Source organism: Ixodes scapularis, unplaced genomic scaffold (genome assembly GCF_016920785.2).
Source record: "Ixodes scapularis isolate PalLabHiFi unplaced genomic scaffold, ASM1692078v2 PGA_scaffold6__148_contigs__length_123643588, whole genome shotgun sequence".
Classification (NCBI taxonomy): Eukaryota; Metazoa; Arthropoda; class Arachnida; order Ixodida; family Ixodidae; genus Ixodes; species Ixodes scapularis.
Window position 1 is genome coordinate 56,537,066 of NW_024609881.1, and position 25,110 is coordinate 56,562,175.

A 25,110-nucleotide genomic window follows, 5' to 3' on the forward strand; every position below is an offset into this window, starting at 1 on the left:
GTGGATCTCTAGAACTCCTTCGCGGACCCCCAATTGAGAACCGCTGATCGAGACTATTGCAAAAACAGGTTTCTCAAATCTAGACCATTGCAGAAACGAGCTTCTATACAATTGCAGAAGAAGCAAACACCTAAACCATTAAAAAAATCACATTTTAGTGCATTCCTGAAGCTCGCAGCTTCATCAATGGTTTTCTGTAGTCTGCAGGATGATACTTTCTACTATATTTTTTTTCTCTCTCGATTTTATGATTTTTTGTCTTTGATGTTGCAGCCAGAGTGGTACCTGAGCCAGATCCTGACCTGGGTCAGCGACCACGGCGAGTTCTGCGACCGTTTCGTCCAAGCCGTCCTCGTCAAGGCAGGCGTCGAGGGTGTTCAGGCTAGGGTAGGTGTCCACCTGGGCCTCGGTGTTACGGTATGGTGCCTGGAGTGCATCTCCCATTGGTGGATATATCGTGTCCTCATTTGTGGTCCCACGATTTTCATCTGACGTCACATTTGTGTCATGCTGCTGCCTGCCACAATCCTGGCGGCGGCACAGCGGTGGAAGTGGATACCGCAGACGCCCGTCCTGCCGTAGGTCGCTCTCCGGCTCGGCCGTTTACCGAAGCTTCAACAGCCACGAGCTAGATCGTTGAAACAACAAAAACGCTGCCGTTCGGTCGTCTTTATTGCCGGAACTTCTGCCACCAATTGCCAGGATGGCAACATTCGAAGGCACGACACGCCTTTTCGTGCGACATAACTCGTTGCCCCTCTGGGACCACTTTCGGCGCACGGGCGGCACGGGGCACGAAACACATTAGTCGAAGATTCCATCTATGCTTGGCGTCGGCTATTTCACTCTACGTTCTTGAGGGTAGTCTAGCTCCCGCGGTGCATTCAACGTGTCATAGCTACTTGCGTGGGCGCGTGCGAATTCAATAGCCGGAGACGTGCTCTCGCCGCAGTGCGCTCCGCACTGCGGCGAGAGCACGTCCCCGGCTGTGGAACTGTGGAACCTACGCTAGCCTCTACAGCATGGCGCAGAATAGCCAACACCGTGTATAGTTATAGTTACGTTATAGTGAAAGTGCTTGACTGTTCCTCTACTCAGCATCCAGCATCTCCTCCGCTACTTCACAAAGACCTTTGCAGTAAGTACACTGCGCAACACTGTTGGTGCGAACGCGGCTATGGCACTTTTTTGCACTTTACTTAGGTTAGTGGCCCAACTCAGTGCTTTCCACCACTAAAGTAATTCCGGTGGCAGTTCTTCAATACTGAGAGGAAAAACAAAGAGAGCCAGCGATGGCTCAAACACGCCAACGACGTGTTGCCTCTCAAATGTCCGCAGTTGGAGCTGATGCGGGGGCTGGTCCAGATCGGCATCCACAAGTTTCAGATGGACCTGCCGTCGCTGCTGTCGGACGACCACCTGCTCACGCACGCCATCGAGGAGGTGCTCCTCTTCGACCGGGAGCTGAGGGCGCAGGGCTACCCCCCGTTCTACCCCTGCATCCTCAATGTGCTCACGGCCGACCACTGCTTCATACGCTGGATCGCCCTCGAGAAGAAGTGTACGTGCAAGTCCCAAAGGGGCTGTCCTTGCGCCTCTGTTGAAGCCTTATCATTATAGGACAGAGTGAAAGTAACGTATTTATAGAGTAGAAGCTGATGCTTACTTATATATTGTCACGGGTGGTGAGTCGTGACCAATAAACAAGAAATAAACAGAAATAAATGAACGTTTAATGTGGCGAACTTGTGCCAAAAATAAAGAAGGAAACAGAAGAAAGCAGAGCGTCGCGGGCGTCGAAGTCGGCGTGTCAGCAGAATCGAGCGCTAGGGCGAGACTGACTCGACAAGGTCGCGGGCGGCCTCTTATCTAGAGTGCGCCGCTATCTCGAAGATTCGGCGAAAGCGGTTCGAGCGTCGCGTGATCGGGGCGAGAATGAACACGCACTTTCTAGAAAACAAAAGCAGGGATAAATGATAGAAGTTACGTGCGGTACATGAATAAACGGGAACTTTCTGGAGGACCGTGACCGGGCGTTGCTTTCTCAGCCTTGCGCGCGGCATTACTCCCCCCTTTAAAAGTGCATCGCCCCGATGCAGTGTAAAACAAATCAAAATAAAAAAGAACGATAAACTAAAGAGTCTTTTGGAGCACAAAAGGTCCACAGTCCTATCGAGCGTAGTACGGCTTCAGGCGCACGACGTGGACGACCTCAGGTCGTGGTGGGCGGCGTGACGATGTTCGTGTTCCGTCGGGCATCACCTCGTAGTTCAGCTCGCCGAGGCGACGAAGTACCTTGTATGGTCCAAAGTACCGTTTCAGCAGTTTCTCACTGAGGCCGCGGCGACGGATGGGCGTCCATACCCACACCCTATCTCCGGGCTGGAAGTGGACGTCCCTGCGACGAAGGTTGTAGCGGCCGGCGTCGACGCGTTGCTGGTCTTGAATAAGGAGTCGGGCGAGCTGGCGAACTTCTTCGGCGCGTTGAGCAACCCCCTGGGCGTCGTCGCTCTCGTTGTCAGATGGCTCATGGGGCAGCATGGCGTCCAGCATGGTCGTTACCTTCCGACCATGTACCAGCTGGAAAGGGGTGAATCCAGTGGTCTCTTGAACCGCCGTATTGTAGGCGAACGTGACGTAGGGCAGCACCTCGTCCCACGTCTTGTGCTCTACGTCGACGTACATAGAGATCATATCGGCGATTGTCTTGTTGAGTCGCTCGGTCAGTCCGTTGGTCTGCGGGTGGTATGCAGTGGTTCGACGATGGCCGGTGCCACTGAGACGAAGGATCTCTTGCGTCAGCTGGGCCATGAACGAAGATCCGCGATCTGTAATCAGAACCTCGGGAGCGCCGTGCCGGAGGACGATGGACTCGATGAAAAACTTGGCGACTTCCACAGCAGTCCCTGAAGGAAGAGCTTTCGTTTCGGCGTACCGCGTGAGATAATCTGTGGCGACGATGATCCAGCGGTTCCCCGACGTCGAAGGCGGAAAAGGACCAAGTAGATCCATTCCGATCTGCTGGAAGGGTGTAGTTGGAGGAGAAATGGGCTGCAGAAGTCCGGCCGGCCTCGTCGGCGGTTTCTTGCGTCGCTGGCACTCGTGGCATGATCGTGTGTATAGGTGGACGGTCTTGGGGAGCTTCGGCCAGTAATACTTTTCACGAATACGGGCCAGTGTCCGGCTGTAACCAAGGTGTCCGGATGTTGGGTCGTCGTGGCAGGCTTGGAAGATCTCCTCTCGAAGGTCACTCGGGATTACCAGCAACCAAGGCGTGTTGTTGTTGCCGAAGTTCTCTTTGTAGAGTACACTTTGTCGGATGGCGAAGGTCGGCAGTACTCGTGAGAAGACACGTGGCACGGTACTCCTGCCCCCTTCCAGGTGCTCGATTAATGCGCGCAGCTCAGGATCGTCCCGTTGACGTCGTGCCATATCGTCGGTGTTCACTGCTCCTAGAAAGCACTCGTCGTCATTGTCGTCGCTGCAGCCGGAAGGGGTTTCGACGGGGGCTCTGGACAGGCAGTCGGCGTCGCTGTGCTTGCGGCCTGACTTATAGACCACTGTCATGTTGAACTCTTGTAGTCGAAGACTCCATCGAGCGAGGCGTCCTGACGGGTCCTTCAGCTTCGCAAGCCAGCAGAGCGAGTGGTGGTCCGTGACTACACGGAACGGGCTGCCGTACAAGTACGGACGAAACTTCGTTATTGCCCAGACGACCGCAAGGCATTCTTTCTCAGTTGTGGAGTAATTTTTCTCCGCCTTGGACAATGTCCGACTTGCGTAGGCGATGACTCGCTCGATGCCTTCTTGCACTTGGACTAGTACTGCGCCCAGTCCCGCGTTACTTGCGTCCGTGTGAATTTCTGTTTCCGCATCCTGGTCGAAATGTCCAAGCACAGGAGGAGTCTGGAGTCGTCGTTTCAGTTCGTCGAATGCCTGCTGTTGCTCCTCGGCCCATTCGAACTTCTTGGCGTCCTTCGTGAGATTCGTAAGTGGTGCGGAAATCCTTGCGAAATCCCGAACGAAGCGTCGATAATAGGCACAAAGTCCAAGGAATCTTCGCACGGCCTTCTTATCTGTCGGCGCTGGAAATGCCGCGACGGCGCGAGTCTTCTCGGGGTCTGGGCGGACGCCTTCGTTACTAACCACGTGGCCAAGGAACTTCAGTTCGTCATAGGCGAACCGGCACTTTGACGGCTTGAGTGTGAGTCCGGCGGTCTGAATGGCTTGAAGAACAGCTCGGAGTCGTCTCAAGTGCTCGTCGAAGTCAGCTGAAAATACTACGACGTCGTCAAGGTAGACGAGACAACTCTGCCACTTCAGCCCTGCCAGTACGGTGTCCATGACACGCTGGAAAGTTGCTGGCGCTGTGCATAGTCCGAAGGGCATCACCTTGAACTCGTACAGTCCATCCGGCGTGACGAAGGCTGTCTTCTCTCGGTCCCGTTCGTCGACCTCGATTTGCCAGTAGCCGCTTTTCAGGTCCATCGATGAAAAGTATCGAGAGTGGCGCAGCCGGTCTAGAGTGTCGTCGATGCGGGGGAGTGGGTAGACGTCTTTCTTCGTAACCGTGTTGAGCAGCCGGTAGTCCACGCAGAACCGAAGAGTTCCGTCCTTCTTCTTAACCAGCACGACTGGGGAGGCCCATGGACTGCTTGAAGGTTGGATTATGTCGTCATTCAGCATCTCTTGAACTTGCTGATGGATCACCTCCCTTTCCTTAGCGGAGACTCTGTACGGCGATCGATGCACAGGGCGCGCGTCGTCCTCAGTAACGATGCGGTGCTTGGCAACCGCGGTCTGGCGCACCTTCGACGACGTCGCAAAGCAATCGCGGTATTCGGCGAGGAGGTTAACCAGCTGACGCCGTTCAGGGTCCGGAAGCTTAGGGTCAATGTCGAGCTGCGCTGGCGACGTACTGTCTTGCTGGGGCGGCAAGGATTCGTCAGTGATCGCAGTGATTTCGGCGGGGTTTCGGAGTTTCTCGACGTGGCCCACGGCTGCACCTTTCGTGAGGTGTTGCGTTTCGTTTCGGAAGTTCGTCACGAGGGCCACAGTCCGCCCATCCTGAAGTTCAGCCACTCCCCTTGCGACGCCTATGCCTCTTCCCAGGAGCAATTGGAGGCTTCCCTCGAGAAGAACTTCGCCACAGGAAGCTTCATCGATCCCGACAAGTACGAAAACACTCGACCGCGGTGGTAGGTTTACGTGGTTTGCGAGGACTCGGACCGTGGGTGACGTCGCTTCGGGTTCCTCCGCTGGTGGAGCAGGTTTTCGTAGCGTCAGCCGGTTTGTTCCGAGGTCGATGACGGCGCCATACTCGCAGAGAAAGTCCATTCCGAGGATAACGTCCCTCGAACAGTCTTGCAGAACGACGAACTTGACAGGGCACGTTTCACCGTGGATCTCGACGCGAGCAGTGCATCTCCCGACTGGTGTGATGAGATGTCCTCCGGCGGTTCGTATTTGGGGTCCTTCCCACAGCGTCATGACTTTTCGAAGGCGGCGGGAGAGCCTCCCACTCAAGACTGAGTAGTCTGCTCCGGTGTCCACGAGTGCTGATGCGTCGTGACCGTCGATGACGACGTTTAGGTTGTTGGACACCGTTGCAGGGGCGTCGTAGCGATGCGTGGCGTCGGGAGAGTGGGAGCGCTCCGGCGTTCTTGGAGGCTCTTTACGTCGGTCGTCTTCGGCAACTCCACCTCCAGGGGTTGCCGCGCCTAGTTTCCCCGGCGAGGAGCGAGGGGCGACAGGCTTTCACGTCGGGGTCGGTGCATCGGCGAAGCTGGACGTCGTGGCGATGGCGACCGGAACTCTCGGCGGGACGCAGGCTCGGGGGACTGGGGTCGTCGCAGGTACTCGTCGATCTCCCGAGGGCGTTCACCACACCGGGGGCGCGGGTCGTTTGGGTGGAATCCGCGCAGCCCGAGTCGTCGGTATGGGCATCGGCGGTACACATGGTCGGCTTCCCCGCAGTGGTAGCAGAGCGGGCGTCGGTCGGCCGTTCGCCACACGTCGGTCTTCCTCGACGAGGGTTGCTCCGGGCGAACGTCGTGGACTTGTCCTTCCTGGCGTCGAGGATACTGTGGCATCGGAGGGTCTCGTCGGGGTGGCGCCGTGGTCTGGCGGTTAGCTTGCGGCGATCTTCGGGCCATGGCGGCGTAGCTCAAAGTAGGCTCCTCTGGCGTCGTCGTTTTGAACGGAATCTCAGGTTGGAAGGCTCGGTGGACTTCCTCTCGGACGAACTCGGCGAGCGACAGGGAGGACGAGCGATCCGTAGCGGGGAGCATCTTGCGGATTTCTTCCCGGACGACTTCTCGGATGATGTCACGGATGCCTGGGAGGTCGGTACCAAGGTCGTATCCGGATGTCGCCAGAGTAGTCACGCCAGGGTGCCGCTCGTAGTGTCTGGCGCGTGCTAGTAGCGCACGCTCCATATTCGTCGCCTCCGTGACGAACCCGTCGACAGTTGTCGGAGGATTGCGAATGAGACCTCCGAATATCTCGCTTTTGACACCCCTCATCAGGTGTCGCAGCTTCTTCTCCTCTGTAGCCTGAGGATCGGCGCGGGCGCTCAGGCGAAGAACATCCTCAACGAAGCTGGTGATGCTTTCATTCAGACCTTGGGTCCTCGTTCGAAGGATGTCTTCGGCCCTCTCGCGTCGGTGTTGGCTGGTAAACGTCTTCACTAGCTCTTGCTTGCACACCTCCCACGAGGTTAAAGAAGCCTCGTGGTTCTCCAGCCAGTACCTTGCAGTACCTTCCAGCGAGAAGTAAAGGTTCTGCAAGCAGTGCTCAGCTGACCACCCGTTATGTCGGGCCACACGTTCATAATGTTGCAGCCAGTCCTCGATGTCCTCGTTGGTGTCTCCGTGGAAAGGCGTCGGAGTTTTGGGTGCGACGGGCAGGTATACGACGCTGGCGGTGGACGGGTTCTGGGACGACTGGCTGTCCATCGTTGGCCTCGTTGGCTGCTTAGTCTTGGGCGGTAGAGGTCCGAATTCCGGGTGTAGACCTTGGGTGCGACGACTGAACCGGATCTCGGAAGTGCTTTCGTCGGTTCTTCGTGGGCTAGGCGTCGGACTTGCACTGTGGGCCCTCGGAGGGGTACGCGGCAGGGGCATGCGGTACCCCGCACCTCCACCAGAATGTCACGGGTGGTGAGTCGTGACCAATAAACAAGAAATAAACAGAAATAAATGAACGTTTAATGTGGCGAACTTGTGCCAAAAATAAAGAAGGAAACAGAAGAAAGCAGAGCGTCGCGGGCGTCGAAGTCGGCGTGTCAGCAGAATCGAGCGCTAGGGCGAGACTGACTCGACAAGGTCGCGGGCGGCCTCTTATCTAGAGTGCGCCGCTATCTCGAAGATTCGGCGAAAGCGGTTCGAGCGTCGCGTGATCGGGGCGAGAATGAACACGCACTTTCTAGAAAACAAAAGCAGGGATAAATGATAGAAGTTACGTGCGGTACATGAATAAACGGGAACTTTCTGGAGGACCGTGACCGGGCGTTGCTTTCTCAGCCTTGCGCGCGGCAATATGAATCAATTTTTTGAAATCAATATTTATTGCAAACCTGGTAACAGCAGTGCAAGAGGACGTCGTCAATATACTGGCTGTTGTGACAAAATAGGACACCGCATAAAACCCTATGCCTAGATATAAGCTTGAGCTGATCAGCACTTTGAAGGAAAACCCTTTGCATCGATCACCGCTTGGCATCGACGATGCATGGAATTCAGCAAATTGTCGATGTTGCCACCAGGGGTCCGTTGCTGCGACACCTACCGGTGTCGCAACAACCGACCCCTGGTGGCTAAAAAGGCTGCATTATGATACACCATACCAAAACAAAATATTATTGGCTATTCACTAGTTGTCGAGCAATACTTCTGTAAAAGAAATGAAATATCATATCTTTTTGTTCACTACAGTATATGTATGCACGATATATGGTGAGATGAGGCAGATTACATCACCGACTTTTCAAACGTGGTGGCCTTTCTGAATGGGCAGATTTGAGGACCCCTCAATCGAATCGGATTTATCCGTGAAACTAACGCACTGTTTACAAAACAAATTTAGCACAAATATAGTAACATTAAGTGGGTTCGGGCGATATAGTTATCTCGGTTCTTATTTTTTGCGCACCCTGACCCCTTTGAGACGAATCCTTCCGCCGTGCTGCTGGGGTGCAGATGCAGACGAGAAGCGGGACCGGCTGCTGACGTCTCCGACGGCGTGGAAGCCCCAGTACCAGACGGAGGGCGACCTGGACGACATGAAGATCCCAGAGTGTGCCGAGGCTTTCATGATGGTCCTCTCTGCCATGACGGGTGGGTGGTGGTGCAAGACTCTACTCAGTTTTGGAAGCTTTCATTCGTGCTTAGATTTGGCGCTGAATGAGTTAGGTTTTAATTGCATGAGAGCCCATTTCGTGAACCACCTTGCGTCTGCTTTGGAGGGAAAGAGGTGCTGCGCAGTTCCGATGTTAGAAGCATGTTCCGTGCAATTTCGTCTACTTTAAAGAAAGCAGGTGCCGCACAGTTCTCTTGTCTGCTTCAAAAAATTAGGTACTACATAATTTTGACAATACTGAAAGTATTAGTAAACACGGGGATGGGCGAAACGACACATTATTCTGAGAATGTGTCGTTTTGTCCGTCTCTGTGTTTATACTTTCAGTATCGTCAGTTGTGACCAATATGCTCACCTTCGATTTCAATTTGTCATTTGCTTTATTGAAAGGACAGTCTATTACCCCCATTTTTTCGCAAAACTTATTTCTCCCAATATGTTCTATTGGTTTTGTATTGAAAATTCTCGCAGTATTGGTGAACGGGTCTGCATCTGTCCTTGGCGTTCCATTGTGTTGCTCTGCATCCATTGGTGGCTAACTAAGCAGATGATAGATCTTCAGACCCTCTTCTTCCTTCCTCATACACCTTGCCACTGGCTGACACTGGTAGCACCATAATGCTTTTTGATAAAGAAATGAATGCGGGCTGCACATTGCCATTATAAGACGCTTCTTTTTAATAACTACCATTTTACAGTGCAATGTGTTTTTCTTCACTCCCATTGTGCGGAAATAGAGAGGAGATAAACTGTGCATGGCACATGCCCGTGTCCCCTGCAGAGCGGTACCGTCACCTCGAGCTCGCGGTACACCGCCTCAAGTTTGTCAGCCTGCAGCAGATCCTGCTTGAAGACTGGAGGCTCTGCCTGCAGCAGATCCTGACCGCGAGGCTCGAAGAGCTCGACATGGTGGCCCTCTGCCCCATCATCAATGCCGCACATTACGTGGTTCAAGTCCTGGCACAGTGGAGCGTCCAGCCTGTGAGTCGAGAACTCATTTTGTCGCGGGTACGCCATTCAGAACGCGTCTCCAACTGGTGTGCTTACCGCATCCTCAAGTGTGGTCCACGAAAGCTTCTGCAGCAATAATTTGAAATGCTGCGACGACAGCGACGCTGCTCTTCTTTTTCCTCGGAAATTCTACGATCAAGTCACGGTCAAGAATTGAGCCTGTTGGTGCATACTCGTAAATAGATCACCTTGACCTTTAGAACTACATTTGGACACGAAGAAAGAAGGGCCAGGTGAGCACAGACAGCCGACTACCAACAATGCTTTAGACCGACCACCAGGATTGTGATATGTGACAGTATAACTGCCGGCTCCTGCGGCGTCGTTTGTCGTCACTGGGGGATCACTTTTAACGCGTGGGCGATAGGAGACGCTAAATGCATCAGTCGAAGGTTCATTCCAGGCAGCTTAGTCGCAGGATGTGATCGTAGTGTTGGCTGGTTCCAGTGCTGTCCGTGCTGGAGCGAGCAGTGTCGGCTTCGGGACGTACACCCTGCGATGCGGTTAGCACGAACTTGTCGCCGGCTCCTTTTTACACTCTACGGAGACTATTGGTATTGACGGGGACGAAAGTTTACTGCTCTGGTTGGGGCCCCAAGTAAGCACTCTTAACCTCGAGCATTGATGGCAGCGGTTTAATTCTAGGAAACAAAATCGAGCAAAACCAGCAATTGCTTGTTTGTGCTAACAGTGTTGCATTGTGTGTGTTGAGGGCATCACCAATGATTAACTGTTCCACTTAGCAAAAGACAAAAAGTGTACTTCGAAGACATGAGGAATAAAAAAATTGATTCTGCAAAAGCTCACCTAAAATGTTTCAAGTTATCAAAATTGTGCTTTAAAAAGATTTTATGGTAATTCGGAGGTATTACTTTGCTATACCTTAAATTCTAGGAGAGACACTCAGGCTCACCAATCAGAGATACATCAAAATGTAAGATTCGAGCGAAATGCACTAGTAAACAGAATGTCTTAGGGTAACATCCATCATTCTTGCTGCTTTGGCTGGTGAAGTCTTGGCTCTAGAAAAATTGGTGGTGACACAGAACAGATACATTATGCTACAGTCTATCATGAAGTCACGCAACTTCCAAGGCTGTTGCGTGGTGTTACAAGGTGTCACAAGGCTGGCCCACTTCTGCATTGCAGTTTTTCGTCGAACTGTTGGAGGCGTGCAATGAGATGCAGGCTAAGGAGAAGCTGCGGAGGCAGGCCGCAAAGCACGTCAACGGTAAGGCCGTGCATGCACTCTGACGCACAGCTCATGGTTGTGACAGTTTTTGTGGGCAGTGCATTGGCACAGAAATACACTCCATTTGGGTTTTATTGGACCTGGCTACTAGTCTTCATATTGAACAAAATAATGCTGCAGCGATATGTATGATTACGCCGAACAAAAAGACCCCTTTTGGATCTATCGAACCTCGTGAACTGGAAGTTGGCTTTTCCTGATTACAAAACAGCCTGCTATACTCCGTGACAACTTTTCTTGGCAATGCAGTGGAAGGTACAGGCCCGCGTCCCCTCTCCCATTTTGAGTGTGCGAGGGCTCTCCTCCTCTCCCCGGAAATGGGGGAGGAGGAGAGCCTGCGTACACTCGAAATGGGAGAGGGGACGCGGGCCTGTACCTTCCACTGCATTGCCAAGAAAAGTTGTCGCGGAGTATAGTTGGATGCTGAGGGAAAGAAAATTTCCAGGACAGTTCTTGATTGTTTGGTTGGGTGAAGAAACTTTTCCTATTTATGTTAATTATGATAAAATAAAATTAAAATAAGTAAAGGTTGAAAATAAAAGGAAGTAAAGGTTGGCGATGAGAAAACACCGATGATAACCTTATGTACAAATAATAGATTTTGAGTTTGAGGCAGATAGTGGTTTTGGGTGAATATTTTTGAATCAAATATAGAATAGTTTTTCCAAGCCTTTCCCTACTCCACTATGCTTAAACGAAAGCGCGGCTGAACTCGTAAAGGTACTAGTTTCCAAGCTTCTACTTGTCCATATCTAAGCTAAATTAATTTTAATCGAGCCATATTTATGGACTGTGGCCTCAGAAAGTCCACTGCCTACATTGAAATGGCAAGTAAGCAATGCCTTTGACACGAAATTAAACCTATGGAGATGCCCAACTATACCTAATTGAGGAGATTTGAACATCTTCCTATATGAATATCCCTCCTTAAATCTTGAATTTGAGAAAACTAAAAGGGACAATCATGAATGGTGACTTCAGCTTGTCAAGACTTCTCTGCCTAACAAATGTTCTTGCATAATAGCCAGAGATTAATTTTGAAAATTTTACTGTAATGTAGATATCAACATTCACATAGTAGTTTCCATCTCTTTTTAAACATACCAAGTGTACATGTGCACCCCCCCCGCTTTTAAAGTGGGCTTTCCTCCTAAGCATTCAACTGCAATATTCGTACTTTTCGAAGTGTTGATTGCAGCGGGTTAGCCTTGTTGAGTGCACCTCTTACCGAGAAATGGTGCAGTGTGGAGAAGCAACGCCTACGGAAACGAGATCCGCGGGTGTTGCTTTTCCACAATGCACCGGTGTCTGGCAAGAAGCAGATTCAACGGGGCTACCCCACCACGGTCAACACTTCGAAAAATATGAATATCAGAGTTCACCTCGAAGCAAATATCGAATAGCGTGTTATTCAAAAATACTATTAGAAAATTCGAATATTTCCTTATCATTTGTGTTTTCGCACCGCCAGCTTTGTGCCTGTTGCAGGAGTGGTAACTCCAGCGTGCTCCCGTGCTTCTCGCATGTTTTAAGTGTTTCTAAAATTTACTAGTTCAGTGGTTTTCAATGGTGCTGAGCAAGTTTCTAATTGAAACCATACGCTTAATTTCACTAATTAAAAAAAATTACAAATTTTTGTTTATTATTCTACAGATCTTGACAATTAGCACCCTGTATCCTGTCTCCGATTGTATTATATAACTCACTCGCATAAACTGCTCTAGAGTGCCTTTCGTGGCTTTTGTTTAATAAATCTGTTCAAATTAAGATCAAACACCCGTAATATATGCTTCCCTGAACGTCTAGAAGTGCCTCGGTTTTGTTACGAGGAACGCGGTCCGACCAAGGGGTGCCCTTTGCAGACACGGTGGATCCAGAGGAGGCGCTGTTCCTGGCGGCGTCGGAGACCCCGTCGGACGACAGCTTTCCGCTGCCGGAGTACTCGACGCTGCAGGAGTCGGTGTTCGAGGAGTCGGCCCAGCTGCTGGAGAAGCTGTACACGGACACGGTGCTCGCCATCGTGGACGAGCTCGTGCTGGACTTCAAGGCCAAGAGCAAGGCCTACCGCAGGGAGAAGTGCGCCCCCTCCCCCCTCCTTTGCTTCGCATCTTGAGGAACTCCCCCCTCGAGTTTCCACGGATTTAGTTTGAGAACCCACGCCCCGTGCCAACGTCGCTCAAATTGTCTTTGTTGGGCTGTATCGTCTCTTGAAGTGAACTCTGAAATTTAGCTTTTAAGATGGGCACGTGCAGCGGAGATTTCTAAGGAAATACTCGGCGAGTTTAGACCCAGACAGATGACTCCTTGTTCTCAAAAACAATGAATTTATCTTACAGACGATGCAATGTGCATTGATCGTAAAGGACAAACACATGGTGTGTTGGTTACTCTTAGTTGTCTGCACCGAGATCAGCATATGCGGGGAAAAAATCGTCTGCTTCTCGCGCAGGAGTTGCGGTGGTGTCGGAATGATGCCGAGCTCTAATTGGCTTTGATTGAAAGTATAGTGGGTAGACCTGAATGCTAGATACCTTGGGGTCTACCCACTATTTTTTTCAATCGGCCAATAAGAGCTCAGCGTTGCGACATCGTCGCAACCCTTGTGCAAGAAGTAGACAAACTTGCGCTCCGCATATGCCACATCCTCCCCCTCTCGGATTCTTGACAGACTAGCTTTGGCAAGCTGCCTCTTGAAAGAAACATTAGCAGTTCCATGTACCAGGAGAAATAATGCAGCCGGCGGATGGCCAAGAAAGCATCTGTGTTGTGCAAGACTCGTAAAAATACTAGGAACCGGTGAAAATCATTTCACTGCGTTCAGTCCTCGTTTCAAACTATTTTTGTTCCCGTTCCGCCCATTCAAAAGCTCGGTGCAAGAGCCCAAGTATGCAGCTGATCTTGCCGTATCGCCATATCCTTCCGCACTTTGAAGTTTGTCTGCTATGGTAACCGACTGTCGATGGACGCACACTCAAATGCAGTCTCCTACCAACATTCGCTTTAGCGCACGGCATTCGGAAGATGGTGTCTGTCGTTGCTGGCTTCAGACACTGCGTCCGTCCACGAAGCCACTTCGTTGCCTTGGCAGCACCGACCATAGCAGACAGACGTTTGTCGTGCCAAAAGAGACGGTGAGATCAGGTGCAGACTTGAGGTCTTTTGCTATGCTCTTCAATCAACAGAACGTGAACAAAAAGAGTGAACTAAGGATTTGACGCAGGTGGCCGATTTTTCCGGCGCCTTATGTCTTGAAGAACCTTACACCAAAAAGTGTGTTTTTAGCTCGAAATTCGGATAGAGTCTTTTGTGCTGCAGTGAAAGGCTAAACAACCGAGGGGCCGAAAAGTTTGTATGAAATTTCCGCTGAAACAAAATAGGGCATATTGAAGAATTAAAAACAGCACGAAGGAGACGAAGGACAAGAGAAGACGTAGACAGGCAGAGCACTGACTCTCAACTGAATTTTATTGGAAAGCAACACATAAAAATCGCCGGGAATAAATAGGATGCAATTCTCATCACCCTGTCGAGCACTATGTCTATCATACACGTGCCCCCAGCAATGCCAGTTCCTTGTCAAACGGAGCGATCGGGGGGCGCACTTACATACGCGTTATTTCCACGTTGAGATATGTTGTCCGCCTCGACAGTCTCCCTCGTTTGCTGTCGAAGCGTACAACCTATCTCGATGTGGAAGTGACGCGTGTGTAAGCGCACCCTTGATTGCTCCGTTTGATGAAGAACTGGTGTTCCTGGGGGCACGTGTGTGATAGACATAGTGCATGACAAGGCGATAAGGATTGGGTCCTATTTATTCATGTAAATTTTTATGTGTTGCTTTCCAATAAAATTCAGTTGAGAATCAGCGCTCTGTCTGTCTACGTCTTCTCCTGTCCTTCGTCTTGTTTGCACTGTTTTTGATTCTTCAATATGCAAAACCGACTCACCCAAGTCTTCACCCTACTGCAAAATAAAGTAGCATATAAAGAAATTACCGAAGTGAGGGTCAATGCACTGGACGAGGGAGAACAAAAAAAGATAACTAAAAAGAGGATGTCATTAAGCTTTTCTTTTTTTTTTGTTTTCCTTTGTGTCGGCTATTTTTTCAGTATAATGGCATATTTCACTCTTTGTTAGAAGAAAAAAAAAATTTAAAAGAAGTTTTACATTTTATTAGCATTTCTTTGACACGAAAAAACGTAGCGTGCTACGAGCGCCACCCGAGTCGCCAGAGACCAACTGACCCCCGGTGACCGGCCACGTCCGACACCGCGCAGGTGGTTCTGCATGCCGGCGCTGAACGAGCGCGAGGACGCGGGCCTGACGCCCACGGCGTTTCCGATGCTGAGCCGTCTTCGCTCCAACCTGCAGCACCTGCAGGAGGCCCTTGCGGTGCCCCTCTTCAACTCCCTCTGGCAGGAGGCCGCCCGGGGGCTCAGCCTCTTCCTCTACGAGGAGGTGGGTGGGCGCGTCTCGGACGGCACGTTGCGCCGCGTTGCCTGCTTGCTGCGCGTTTGTCTCGTGCCATCAAGTTAAAGCATAAAACGCTTTACAACGAAACCCTCCAACCAAAAATGTTGTCCGTGCATTTTCCGCTAAATTTAGGGGGGGGGGGGGGGGGGGAGTCGACATCATGCGACCTGTAGTACACAGACTCGGGTTCCCTACCAAGGTTAGCGGGAAAATTGATGTCGCGTGACTCGGTGTTGTGAGGCCTACAGGCGAAATTTGTTTCTCCGTGTAATTTAGCGGAAAAACTGCACTCACGCGACCTGAACGCATTCAGTTCCCCTGCCAAATTCGGCAGGGAAATTGACATCGCGTGACCGTACGTCACAAGATCTGTACATCAAGTCGGTTTTTCTGCTAAATTTGGCGGGGAAATTGACGGGGCACGACCAGATTTCACTTGACCTATTACACCAATTGTTTCCCGCTTAATTTAGCGGGAAATTTAACGTCGCATAACATTTCTGCCATCAATTTTTCCGGTGAATTTACCGTGGAAATCGATAAAAATATGGGCTCTCTGCGCCCCGAAAGGACCGTTTAATGCCGTCTAGACAAATTTAGGCGATCGTTCCTCAAGTACCGCATTTCATGTGCTACGAGACTTTAGACATATAAAGGTCGCCGTTAATTGTTTTGGGGGCAAGTTCTGCCACAGTTGCGTAATGCTGCAAACACAGTCGCCGACGGCTGAAGGGTACATGGCATGGCTTGTTATTTTTATGCCTAGGGGTTTCTTTTTTTGGCAGTCTTCTCGGCAAATACCACAATCTCATCAACTGTAGAGCGACGTTGAGGGAGACGGTCGGAATTCACCCCGCTGCCGGAGTCTCCAGCTGCAACCCTGCTGGTAGTGCAGCACCAGTGGGGCTGGGCACAACAACTGCCTGTCCTGCGACAGCCAATCAGTTAACGGAAACTTCGGCAGCAACACTCGTTGCATTCGCCAATGCTTTGACTGCTAACCTAAATGTCTGTACAGTGCTATCCACTTACAGCGATACCACATAGATAGGGTTCCATGTTTTCGGAGTTTATTTTTCGTCAAATTCGGAGTGTGTTTTTGGGAGTTTATCTTTTGCCGATGATTCGGAGCTTATCGGTGTTTATATTTGTTTGCTTTCCAATTCTTCGAAATTCGAAGTTTAATTTTGCACTGTTTTGTATTAGAAAATGTAAACATACGGCAGAAATAAAATAAAACGCACTTGTATCATTTAAAATTTCTTCAACTGAATTTGCCATCGCCATTGGCAGTGCTAATTTGTCCCATGACAAAAGTTCCACAGAAGTGTTGCTTCGATAAAAGTCAGTACCTTAAAATCGATAAACTCCCAGAGGTAGTTGCTAGGACGCTCGTAGTCATCCCGTCCTATTCCATCCATCTAGCCCGCGGCCACGTGAGGTGGAGTGGTTAAAGGAGTTGTGCAACAATTTTAACGTTGAAAGAATTGGCATCTTTTACTTTTGACATTGTTCCTCTCGTCACAAAGGACAGAAAACACACCTCCTTCCTTTGAAATGTTGCGATTCCGCCGCGTAACCGCGAGGCAAAAATTAGAATATTCCCCGACCTGCAGCCGCGAGCGGCGGCCACGAGAGCCACGCGGCACGACGTCAATGGGGGGTCTTCTAGAAAGATAGCAAGTTGTGCGGATACCTGCTCGATAAAAGGTAACTTTTCTATAAATCTTGTCGTTCGAACATAAATATAAATGCGTCAAAAACCTGGTATCATCGACAAAACTTTTTATTATACGGAGTTTTAGTGGCGCCATCTATCCTAGGTCCACAAGACCGTCAGCTCAATCTGACCGCGAACAGCGGCCAGAAGCCGGAGGGGAAGGGGGACAGCGGCGGAGGGCGTGGCCGGACCAGGATGAGTCTTTCCTCCTTTCACCATATTGTTCGCGCTGCGCCAGCACGTGGTCACGCGGGGATGGGTTCTCGCTAGGGATGTGCGAATAGTGAATTTTCACTTCAAAGCGAATACGAAGCGAATAATTAGTTTCGAATCGAAGCGAATAATTTCAAAGCGAAGCGAATAATTTGCATTTTCTAATTTAAAAGTGAGAAAATTTACAAAATAGAACTTGAATAATTTGCACATTGATATGGCTTAGCTATCCGTGTCGTCTTCAACATGTTTTCTAGGCTACCATTTAGATTTTATTTTAGATTTATTTAGATATTTATAATTTACATCTGCCCATTTATATTTCCGGCCCTCGAGACAGCCTCCATCCGGCCCCTTAGCCAAAAAGTTTGGAGACCCCTGGCTTAGAGCATCGCGATTTCGACTTTAGAATGACATTTCAAGACCGTATCAGACTTAATTCCAAGAAAACAATTACGGTATTCGAGAGGTATCGTAACTATCAAAATGAGGATATTTTCCAAATTGGAGAAACTATCGGTATCACCATCATTATTTTCTACGCAGGGCAGCTCAGTAACGGTAGCAACGGCGTACGCGTTAGATGTGCAGCACGTGGGAAATTAGTTTAAGTGTACTCGGAGGCAAGAGGACAAAAATAAGTCAGGCTCTGGCAATCGCAGCACGTGGTCACACAGTTTCTGATGAGAATGTCATCTTTTGCGGCTCTCAAGAACACAGTTGAAGCTAAAACAAAACTAGTCCCCTCCGCCATCTTCACTCGCTTGGTGGCTCGCCGGCTAGCCGGGATTGTTTTAGCGGCAGCTCGGACGCCTAAACCTATTCCTTCCCGGAGGGTCGGCTGCCACGATTCTTTCTGGCCGCCTCCCCCTGCACTCCTAAACAGTAAGTGCCTCGCAAACGTGGTCGGCGGCAGCAGTCCCGTAAATAGGTGCCATTTTACCTCCGTTGGGGAAGTCCGTTCAGTTGAACTGAGGTTTGATTAGCGGCTCAATGAAAGTTGGAGCCGCCGTTTAACTCCGGCCGATTGCGATTGAGTCAACTATCGTTGACTCAATGGCAATTGAGAGTGCTCGTGTAACTAGGGGTAGGTTGAATAACCCTCTTTTGAATAAGGTTATGGTTTGCACCGTATTCAAACTTGGAAAATATTCGAAGTTTCCAAATAGTACTATTCGCTTCGAAGTCCGAATCGAATATGGCATTATTCGCTTCGATATTCGAAGCTTTCGAATATTCGCACAACCCTAGTTCTCGCTGCTCACTGATGGTTCTAGAAAGAGAGCTTCACCGGAACCCCGCACAAGCCCCATTGACATCACGGTGCACGTGACTCGGAAGATGGTGAAGGAGTTGAGAGGTGCCAAAAACCTCAATCTTTGTCCATTTTTAAAATAAAAACTAGGACATGCAGGCGAAAGCGTTTTTTTGGTCTTTACTTCAGAAAGGTTGAGACACCAACTCCCGATTTATTTCAGCAAAGCGCTGAAATTGTTGCACAGTTCCTTAAAGAATGTAATAGAGAGTTTAAACTGCGCCTCTTCCCTATTTTATACAATCTCTATGGTTCATAGCTTTCACTGTTATAAAAACATACCCTCTCCTTTCTCTATCTAAATCACAAATCGCATGGCCCAAACTGGAAGCCAAAAGAGTGGCTTTTGTCGTGACCCGAATGTACAATGACCTGTTGCCCTGAATCAACCTTGACGAGACATGCAGTAAGACCCCTTTTGAGAACGGTCCGAAATTGGGAAGATAATTATGGCGGCATTTTCCCAGGATCATTAACCCTGCGCTAATCAAATTGTAAAAAAAAAAAAAAATGGTGTGTGTAGGGGGGGAGGGGGCAACCCCCCCCCCCCCCCCTTCCCCCCACACACAAATTTGCAATGGCATTGGCATATAAAAATTCTGAGTTTATCAGATAAATCCGCATTGACCAAAATTTTACCGCCGGGTGTTCTTGAGAGTTTTTTGTATTTATCCGAAAACACGGAAGCCTACACATAGAGTAACCATGTACCACTTACAACAATCAGTTTCTACTCCGTACAAGACGGTAATCGGTTATAACGATTAAAATTTTGGGTTTTCTCAGTATCATTATAACTGGATTGCACTGTACCAGTATAACGAGTTCTTCAATAGATTCCCATTTTTCCTATATTAGTGTGCTATAGAGCTTCTGCTGTAAACGACTAAAGGTACAATTCTGAGAGGGGACGGCTGATAATGAAACAATATTTGTCGAATTCTAAGCCCAACTTATGATGTACGTTTTTTCTTTGCTCCCGGGTACTGTTTTTTTGTTTTGTATGTTTCATTCGTCTGCTCATTTCGGCACTGCAGCGTGGCTTGGACGTCAATCCGAAACGCGTAGTCATTGTTATGACCATCACTGCATACCATAGAGTACCAATGATTTCTGCACTTGCTATTTCAGCTGATCCTGGAGAACTTCTTCAGCGAAGGGGGTGCTCTTCAACTCAGCTTTGACATGAACCGCAACCTCTTTTCTCTGTTCTCCACCTACACCCAGAAGCCGGAGAATCACTTCAAGGAGTGAGTCCTCGTACCTTCGTGCCTTACACTACCTAGGGTTTCGCGTTTTCGATTGAAACCGATAAATGTATGCCGAATTAATGTATCAGAATCGGATTTTAATGCCATTAGCATTGCATTCTAGGTTCCCAACTCTCTGAAATTCAAAGTTTAAATTCGTTGTGTTCCCAATATCCAAACGTTGAACTTTTTGAAATTTGGAGTTACTCGGATAATTCCGAATGGACATTAGTGTTACCGGCGAGTGTTTTTCGCATTCTATTGGATTTATCAGGAAACGCGAAACCCTAAAAATAGCTGATGGACTTTTTTTTCTTTTTTTTTTTGGAGGGGGGATGGTCATTTGTTATTGTGCGAGACTTTATGACACACTTTCTTAGAGTTGTAAGCTACTTTTGGGATCGTCCTACCTTACGCTGGGGAGTGTTGAACAATAAGCAATCTCTTGAGGGCTAAAATTTTTCTGTTTTGTGTGCCAAGTTCAGGGTCCTTTGGTGATAGGGTGTGCTTATTGTCCAGCCCTGCTAAATTCAAATGCTAAGCAAAGGACAATGCAGAGTTTCTGTTGAACTCCGTCAAACCGTCGTCTCGTTCCAACGAGCCTTTCCCAAAGTCACACGTGTGTGTGCACAGCGGTTGCAGACGGTTGTTTGCCACTTCCGGTACGGTGAGACTGGTGTGTTTGGTGTCCCATCCCACCCGTACATCAAAAGCGGTCCTGAAGTAGCAACGAATTACGTCACAGGAGCCCGAGCACCATGCTGTCGGATGTCGTGATCCTGGCGGTCGGTGTTAGAATTCCCAATAAAAAGTATGAGCAAATGCAAGCTGAAGAGCGCCTCGCAGCAGAACAAGTGTCTGCCACACCCACCACCATCACCAGGATCGCAGCCGGCGACAATGCGACACTTATGAAGTCGTTGGGCGGAAATTAAGGGAACACTTTCTTGGAGCGGCAAACGTGCCATACTTCTGGTAGCGTACTCGTGCGACAGTACGATGACGGCGGGGCGTTTTTCTGACGACTGGCCTCCAGCACACACTTGCTGCATGCTGGAAGCATTATCAAAGGTAGGGGTCGCACGCTGGAGGCAGGACAACTGAAGGACGCCCCTGCTGATCTCGTCCTGTCAGCAACTAAAGTAATGGTGTGGAGCTACCAATGGGGCCCGACGACAGATGGCACCGAACATTTGCCGAAAGCGTCCGTTAGGAGTTGAGGAGGCTGGATCTAGGGTTTGGAGTGACCCAGTCACCTACCACTGTTGCACGACAGTCTGCGGCGCTTTTAACGAGGGCGGTGACTCGTCGCGTTGTCGCAGGGTGAAGGAGGCATGCATTCTGCTGACCATGCCGCACCCCGTTGCGTGGATCCTCCAAGAGACGCTCCGGGCAGCTCGGCAGACGGACGTGGTTACGGGGGGCACGGCGCTCGAGGAGCAGGGCGTCTCGTTCCTCACCCCGTCCCAGGCTATGCACGTGCTCTCCAAGAGGAACGACCTCGTTCACACCTGAAGCCCTCGCTACCTTCGGTGCCGTCCAGGTCAAAGCAGTCAGACCTTTGTGCAGCACCGAGGTCAAACTTGGGGCCGAGACATGGACAGGGGGACAAACATTGAGCACAGTTGATAGTCAAACTTTCGCATGACCCTTCACGCACCTCTCAGATCGGCATAGGATGCCACGACCTTGAGCGCTTTCAAGGTCATGGGTGTAAACCAGACAAAGTCGAAATTTGGGGCTGGACGTTAACAGGAAAACGACCTTCAGCACAGTTGAAGGTCAAACTGCCGCTCGATTTTACAAGCGTCGGTCAATCGGCTACGATGCCACGACCTTAAACACTTTCAAGGTCGTACTTCGAGGTAAGGCACCACAAAAAGGAATCGCCGTAGCCTTTGTGTAGTGTCAAAGTCAAACCTGGGAGTGACATGTGGATAGAAGGAACGAGCTTGCATACACCCAAGGGTCAACTTGGCTGCTGATCACCCACATGAAAACAAATGGCAGTCTTTGCCCAAGATGCCCGCTTCTAAGTCAAAGCCTTCAGAGGTGCATACCTAAATTGATGCGACCGTCGTCATCGCATCGTAGTAACTCCACGGCAAGACTCAATCGGCGTGGCAAGGCGAGGCCGAACGGAGCGTGGAGATTAAATCCGAGCTTATGTAGCCTTCAGTGCGGCACCACGGCGAAATAAGTGTGGGCTGGTGTCGTGGCTGTACCCCACAGTGAAAGACCACACCCGAGTGCTTCGTGTACCACACCGATCTTGCCTACAGGCAGCTAATCTCTTCTGCCCTTCCCCTACTGTGTTACAAACTCCGGGTTGTTATCGCGCCAATATTCTAATCGTCATATCGGGAAGCTGAGCAGCATTCTTACCTCCAGCCAGCCTAGAGCAACCTCTCCCAGAAAGCATGAGTCAGAGACGATTACAGAGCAGCTCGGCAGAGCATATCAGCCAGTTGCCTAGGCTCTTTTCGCTGACCCACTCTTTGGATTCACGGCAATCCTGGGAACGTCCGTTGGAAGTCTGCAACCTCTTTTCTCGAGGTAGGACAGTCATCTAGTCAAGACGTCGAGTCATTGTTGATACTCTCGAGTTTATGGCTAGTGGATCGGACAGCTCTTTTCCCTTTGAAACGCAAGTAGTACTAGTTGAGAAATGAATGATGTTGGACTTATGTTGATTTGTATGTTGGGTGCATCACCGCAAAGCTTGCGGGGGACTCTGTAGGCATTTTCCTTGCCACCAAAGCTGCTGTTGCCCTAAGAGCTCCATCACTCGGCACCGAAGATTGTTCAAATTAATGCTCGGCTTGCGCTTCAAACTTGGAGCATTCCTGGCCTCAAACCTTGGGAACTATGCTCCGAGAAACCTAAACGAATAATGATTGGTGTGGCGAAACCTTCCGACGATAATATACTGTGAAGTAATCCGAAAGGTCCCAGACACTGGCAGCTTGGCAGTGATGCACACAATCCACAAAATGGTTCACAGTTTACATGCCGCCCCGCCCCCCCCCCCCCCCCCCCCCAGCAAATAGGAGTGTTACCATATCATCTCGGTTGCGGAACTGTCTGTAGACACTGCTCCGATTCACAATTCCCCTTCTCCACGGAAGTTCCACAACCGAGTCGATCTAGCATTGTTGGCAAATAGTTTCCGAACACAAGGTGTGCGATCGTTCGAGCCTGTAGAGTTTAGTTTGAAGCATTAGGTTGTACACATATCAGACGAAGATCCTCGACTCCCTTCATCCTAGTTTTTCAAACTTGCATTTAAAAGAAGGGAGGACACAGTGTATTTTTGTTGTCTTTATTTTTCTTGCCCTCGTCCATTGGGGGCACAAGCGCATTCCGAGATATAGAGTAGTTTCGAAGAGGTTTGTTTTAGAGCGTTCTTCAGCCCTGTTGTACAATAGTGACGAATCTCGATGCCGGCACACCACGCGCAGACTCAAGACGGCGTTGTTGATCATGTTGCACAGCTATAAATATTACTCGTCTGTTGATGCTCTTGTTCAGAACATTTACGTCACCGCGGCTTTGGAAGGAAAGCTTAAATAAACTGCCACGCAAAGTCCTCGAGACTGCGACGCAACACCCCCTGCCCGAGCCGTTCCCCGACATGACAATAATCGCATCTTTGATCGGCCCTTCGTCCTCGACAAAACCCGTCGCAACTGTGCAGGTGTCAAAGCTTGAGCACTACCAACCGTGTCGACTTTCGGCAAATATGAAAATTGTTTCGAAGGGTCAAAACTTTCCCAGATGCAAGAATGCAACGGGCCTCCCAAAAGGGCACTAAAGTGAATTTTGATATTGCGTTTTTATAGCACAAACTCAGTCTATGCAGCCTAAGCATCCCAGAAGACTCAGATTTATGATGCAACCCCCCCCTTCCCTTTCCCTCCCTTAAATAAAAAAATTGTTGCCATAATCTCTGCGGAGATTGTTGTTGAAATGCGACAGCATTACTACTTAGGACGTGCTGTGAAAATTCTAGGAATAGTTTTTGCTGACATCCATGAAGTCTTCTAACACATTTCTACGATCAAATGACGAGTTTTCTTGGAGCATTACTGCAATCCAAATGTTCCTCTTACTATAGAGAAGTATACACAAGATACATACATTAACATAAGACCCTTGGTTAGTGTATTCACTGTTCAGAAGATATCCTATCATATTGGATTGGCACATTGGCCCCTGTATGCCTGATTAATAGGTGCATGCCGCCTGCTTTGTTAGAAATTAAAGGACGGACACGGAAGTGTGTAGAATTTGCTCATAAATGCAGTCGCATTTATAAAGGCGCGGCGTACGCCACGTCCTAACTTCAACATAGTTTGTTGCATGTTGCACAATGACAATGTCGCAACACCACGCTTGATCGCATTTTTATTAGAATGAAGGCCACACGACCATAATTTTGTGTTGTCTAGGCTGCTTGGGACGCAGAGATAAAGTCTGTGCCGTAAAAATACGACATCAAAATCCACTCTAGCACGCTTGAAGTAGAATGGCACCTTTCTTCTTTCTCCCTTCCCTGGTGCTACCAGCATTCAATGTGATACCCTCACCAAGCGTCCATAACATCCATCATCCCTCGTCATATCGGGGAAAAAAAAAGAAAAAAAGAGTGAATTGAAGCTCCCGCAGCCAACGCGTTCGTCGACCACGACGAAACCCGCGCTCGGCGGCCAAACCGCATCCGGAGCGTTCCGCACAGACCATCCGCTGTTTGTGTACATATGTGCAAATAAAAATGTTGATGCATGATCCAAGTTGGCTTGTTTCAAAATGCCGATGGAATGCGTCTATGACCGGTGTGTTTAGCCTGCTATTCCGCCCGTACGTCGAAAGTGTACCCGATATGGCAACCAATTGCAGAGCAAAAGCCAGAGTGTCGTGCTGTTGGAAGTTGCGACCCTGGTGGTTTGGTCGTAGGAATGCTGGTGAAAGGCACGACACTCCCACGTCGTCGTCGGGAGACCACATTTTTTGGACGCGGTAATCGCGCCCGTCATAGACACGTTCCAGACACCGCAATTCTGACCCAGAATTCAGCAACTGGGCAATCATTTCGTTGCAACATATAGGCATTGTTACGAACCATGTTGGAACCGATATGATGCCGAGCAGCAAAGGGTACCAATATTTGGACTTTTTTTTCCCCCTCGCATAATAAACACACTTCCAATTTTTGGCTCTGCAAGTCTCGAATTGCATCCAATTTAGCTAACCACCAAGTCATTTTTGTTGTGCCGCCAAGTAGTCAGGCCAAGCCAAGTCAAGCCGCTCTCGTAATGGCTGCAAGTGCGTAGTTGCGGAAATGATCAACCGTGAAACCGAGCGGCGCACACACTTGACGAAGCTTGGGTCGAGGAATTGCCGAGTCCCGGACATTCTTCGCCTATCGGATGCATTGATGTCAACAAAAACGCCGTCTTCTTTGGCCCGCTTTTGGACAGTGAATGAAGGTGAATGAAAACTCCCGAGAGATAAGCAG

At 49.6% G+C, this 25,110-nt stretch overlaps 1 protein-coding gene across 1 annotated transcript in view; it reads left to right on the plus strand.

The window, feature by feature from the left end:
• LOC8043265 (RAD50-interacting protein 1) overlaps nt 1-24,382 on the plus strand; it is a 34,123-nt gene extending 9,741 nt beyond the window's left edge. Inside the window, exons 6-14 of the mRNA XM_029994258.4 lie at nt 274-387; nt 1,339-1,561; nt 8,199-8,336; nt 9,140-9,339; nt 10,519-10,600; nt 12,484-12,697; nt 14,899-15,079; nt 19,474-19,592; nt 20,915-24,382. Of these exons, the coding sequence (XP_029850118.3) occupies nt 274-387; nt 1,339-1,561; nt 8,199-8,336; nt 9,140-9,339; nt 10,519-10,600; nt 12,484-12,697; nt 14,899-15,079; nt 19,474-19,592; nt 20,915-21,107 (1,464 nt within the window). The 3' untranslated portion in view covers nt 21,108-24,382. The remainder of the gene's footprint in view (nt 1-273; nt 388-1,338; nt 1,562-8,198; nt 8,337-9,139; nt 9,340-10,518; nt 10,601-12,483; nt 12,698-14,898; nt 15,080-19,473; nt 19,593-20,914) is intronic.
• The last annotated feature ends 728 nt before the right edge of the window (nt 24,383-25,110 follow it).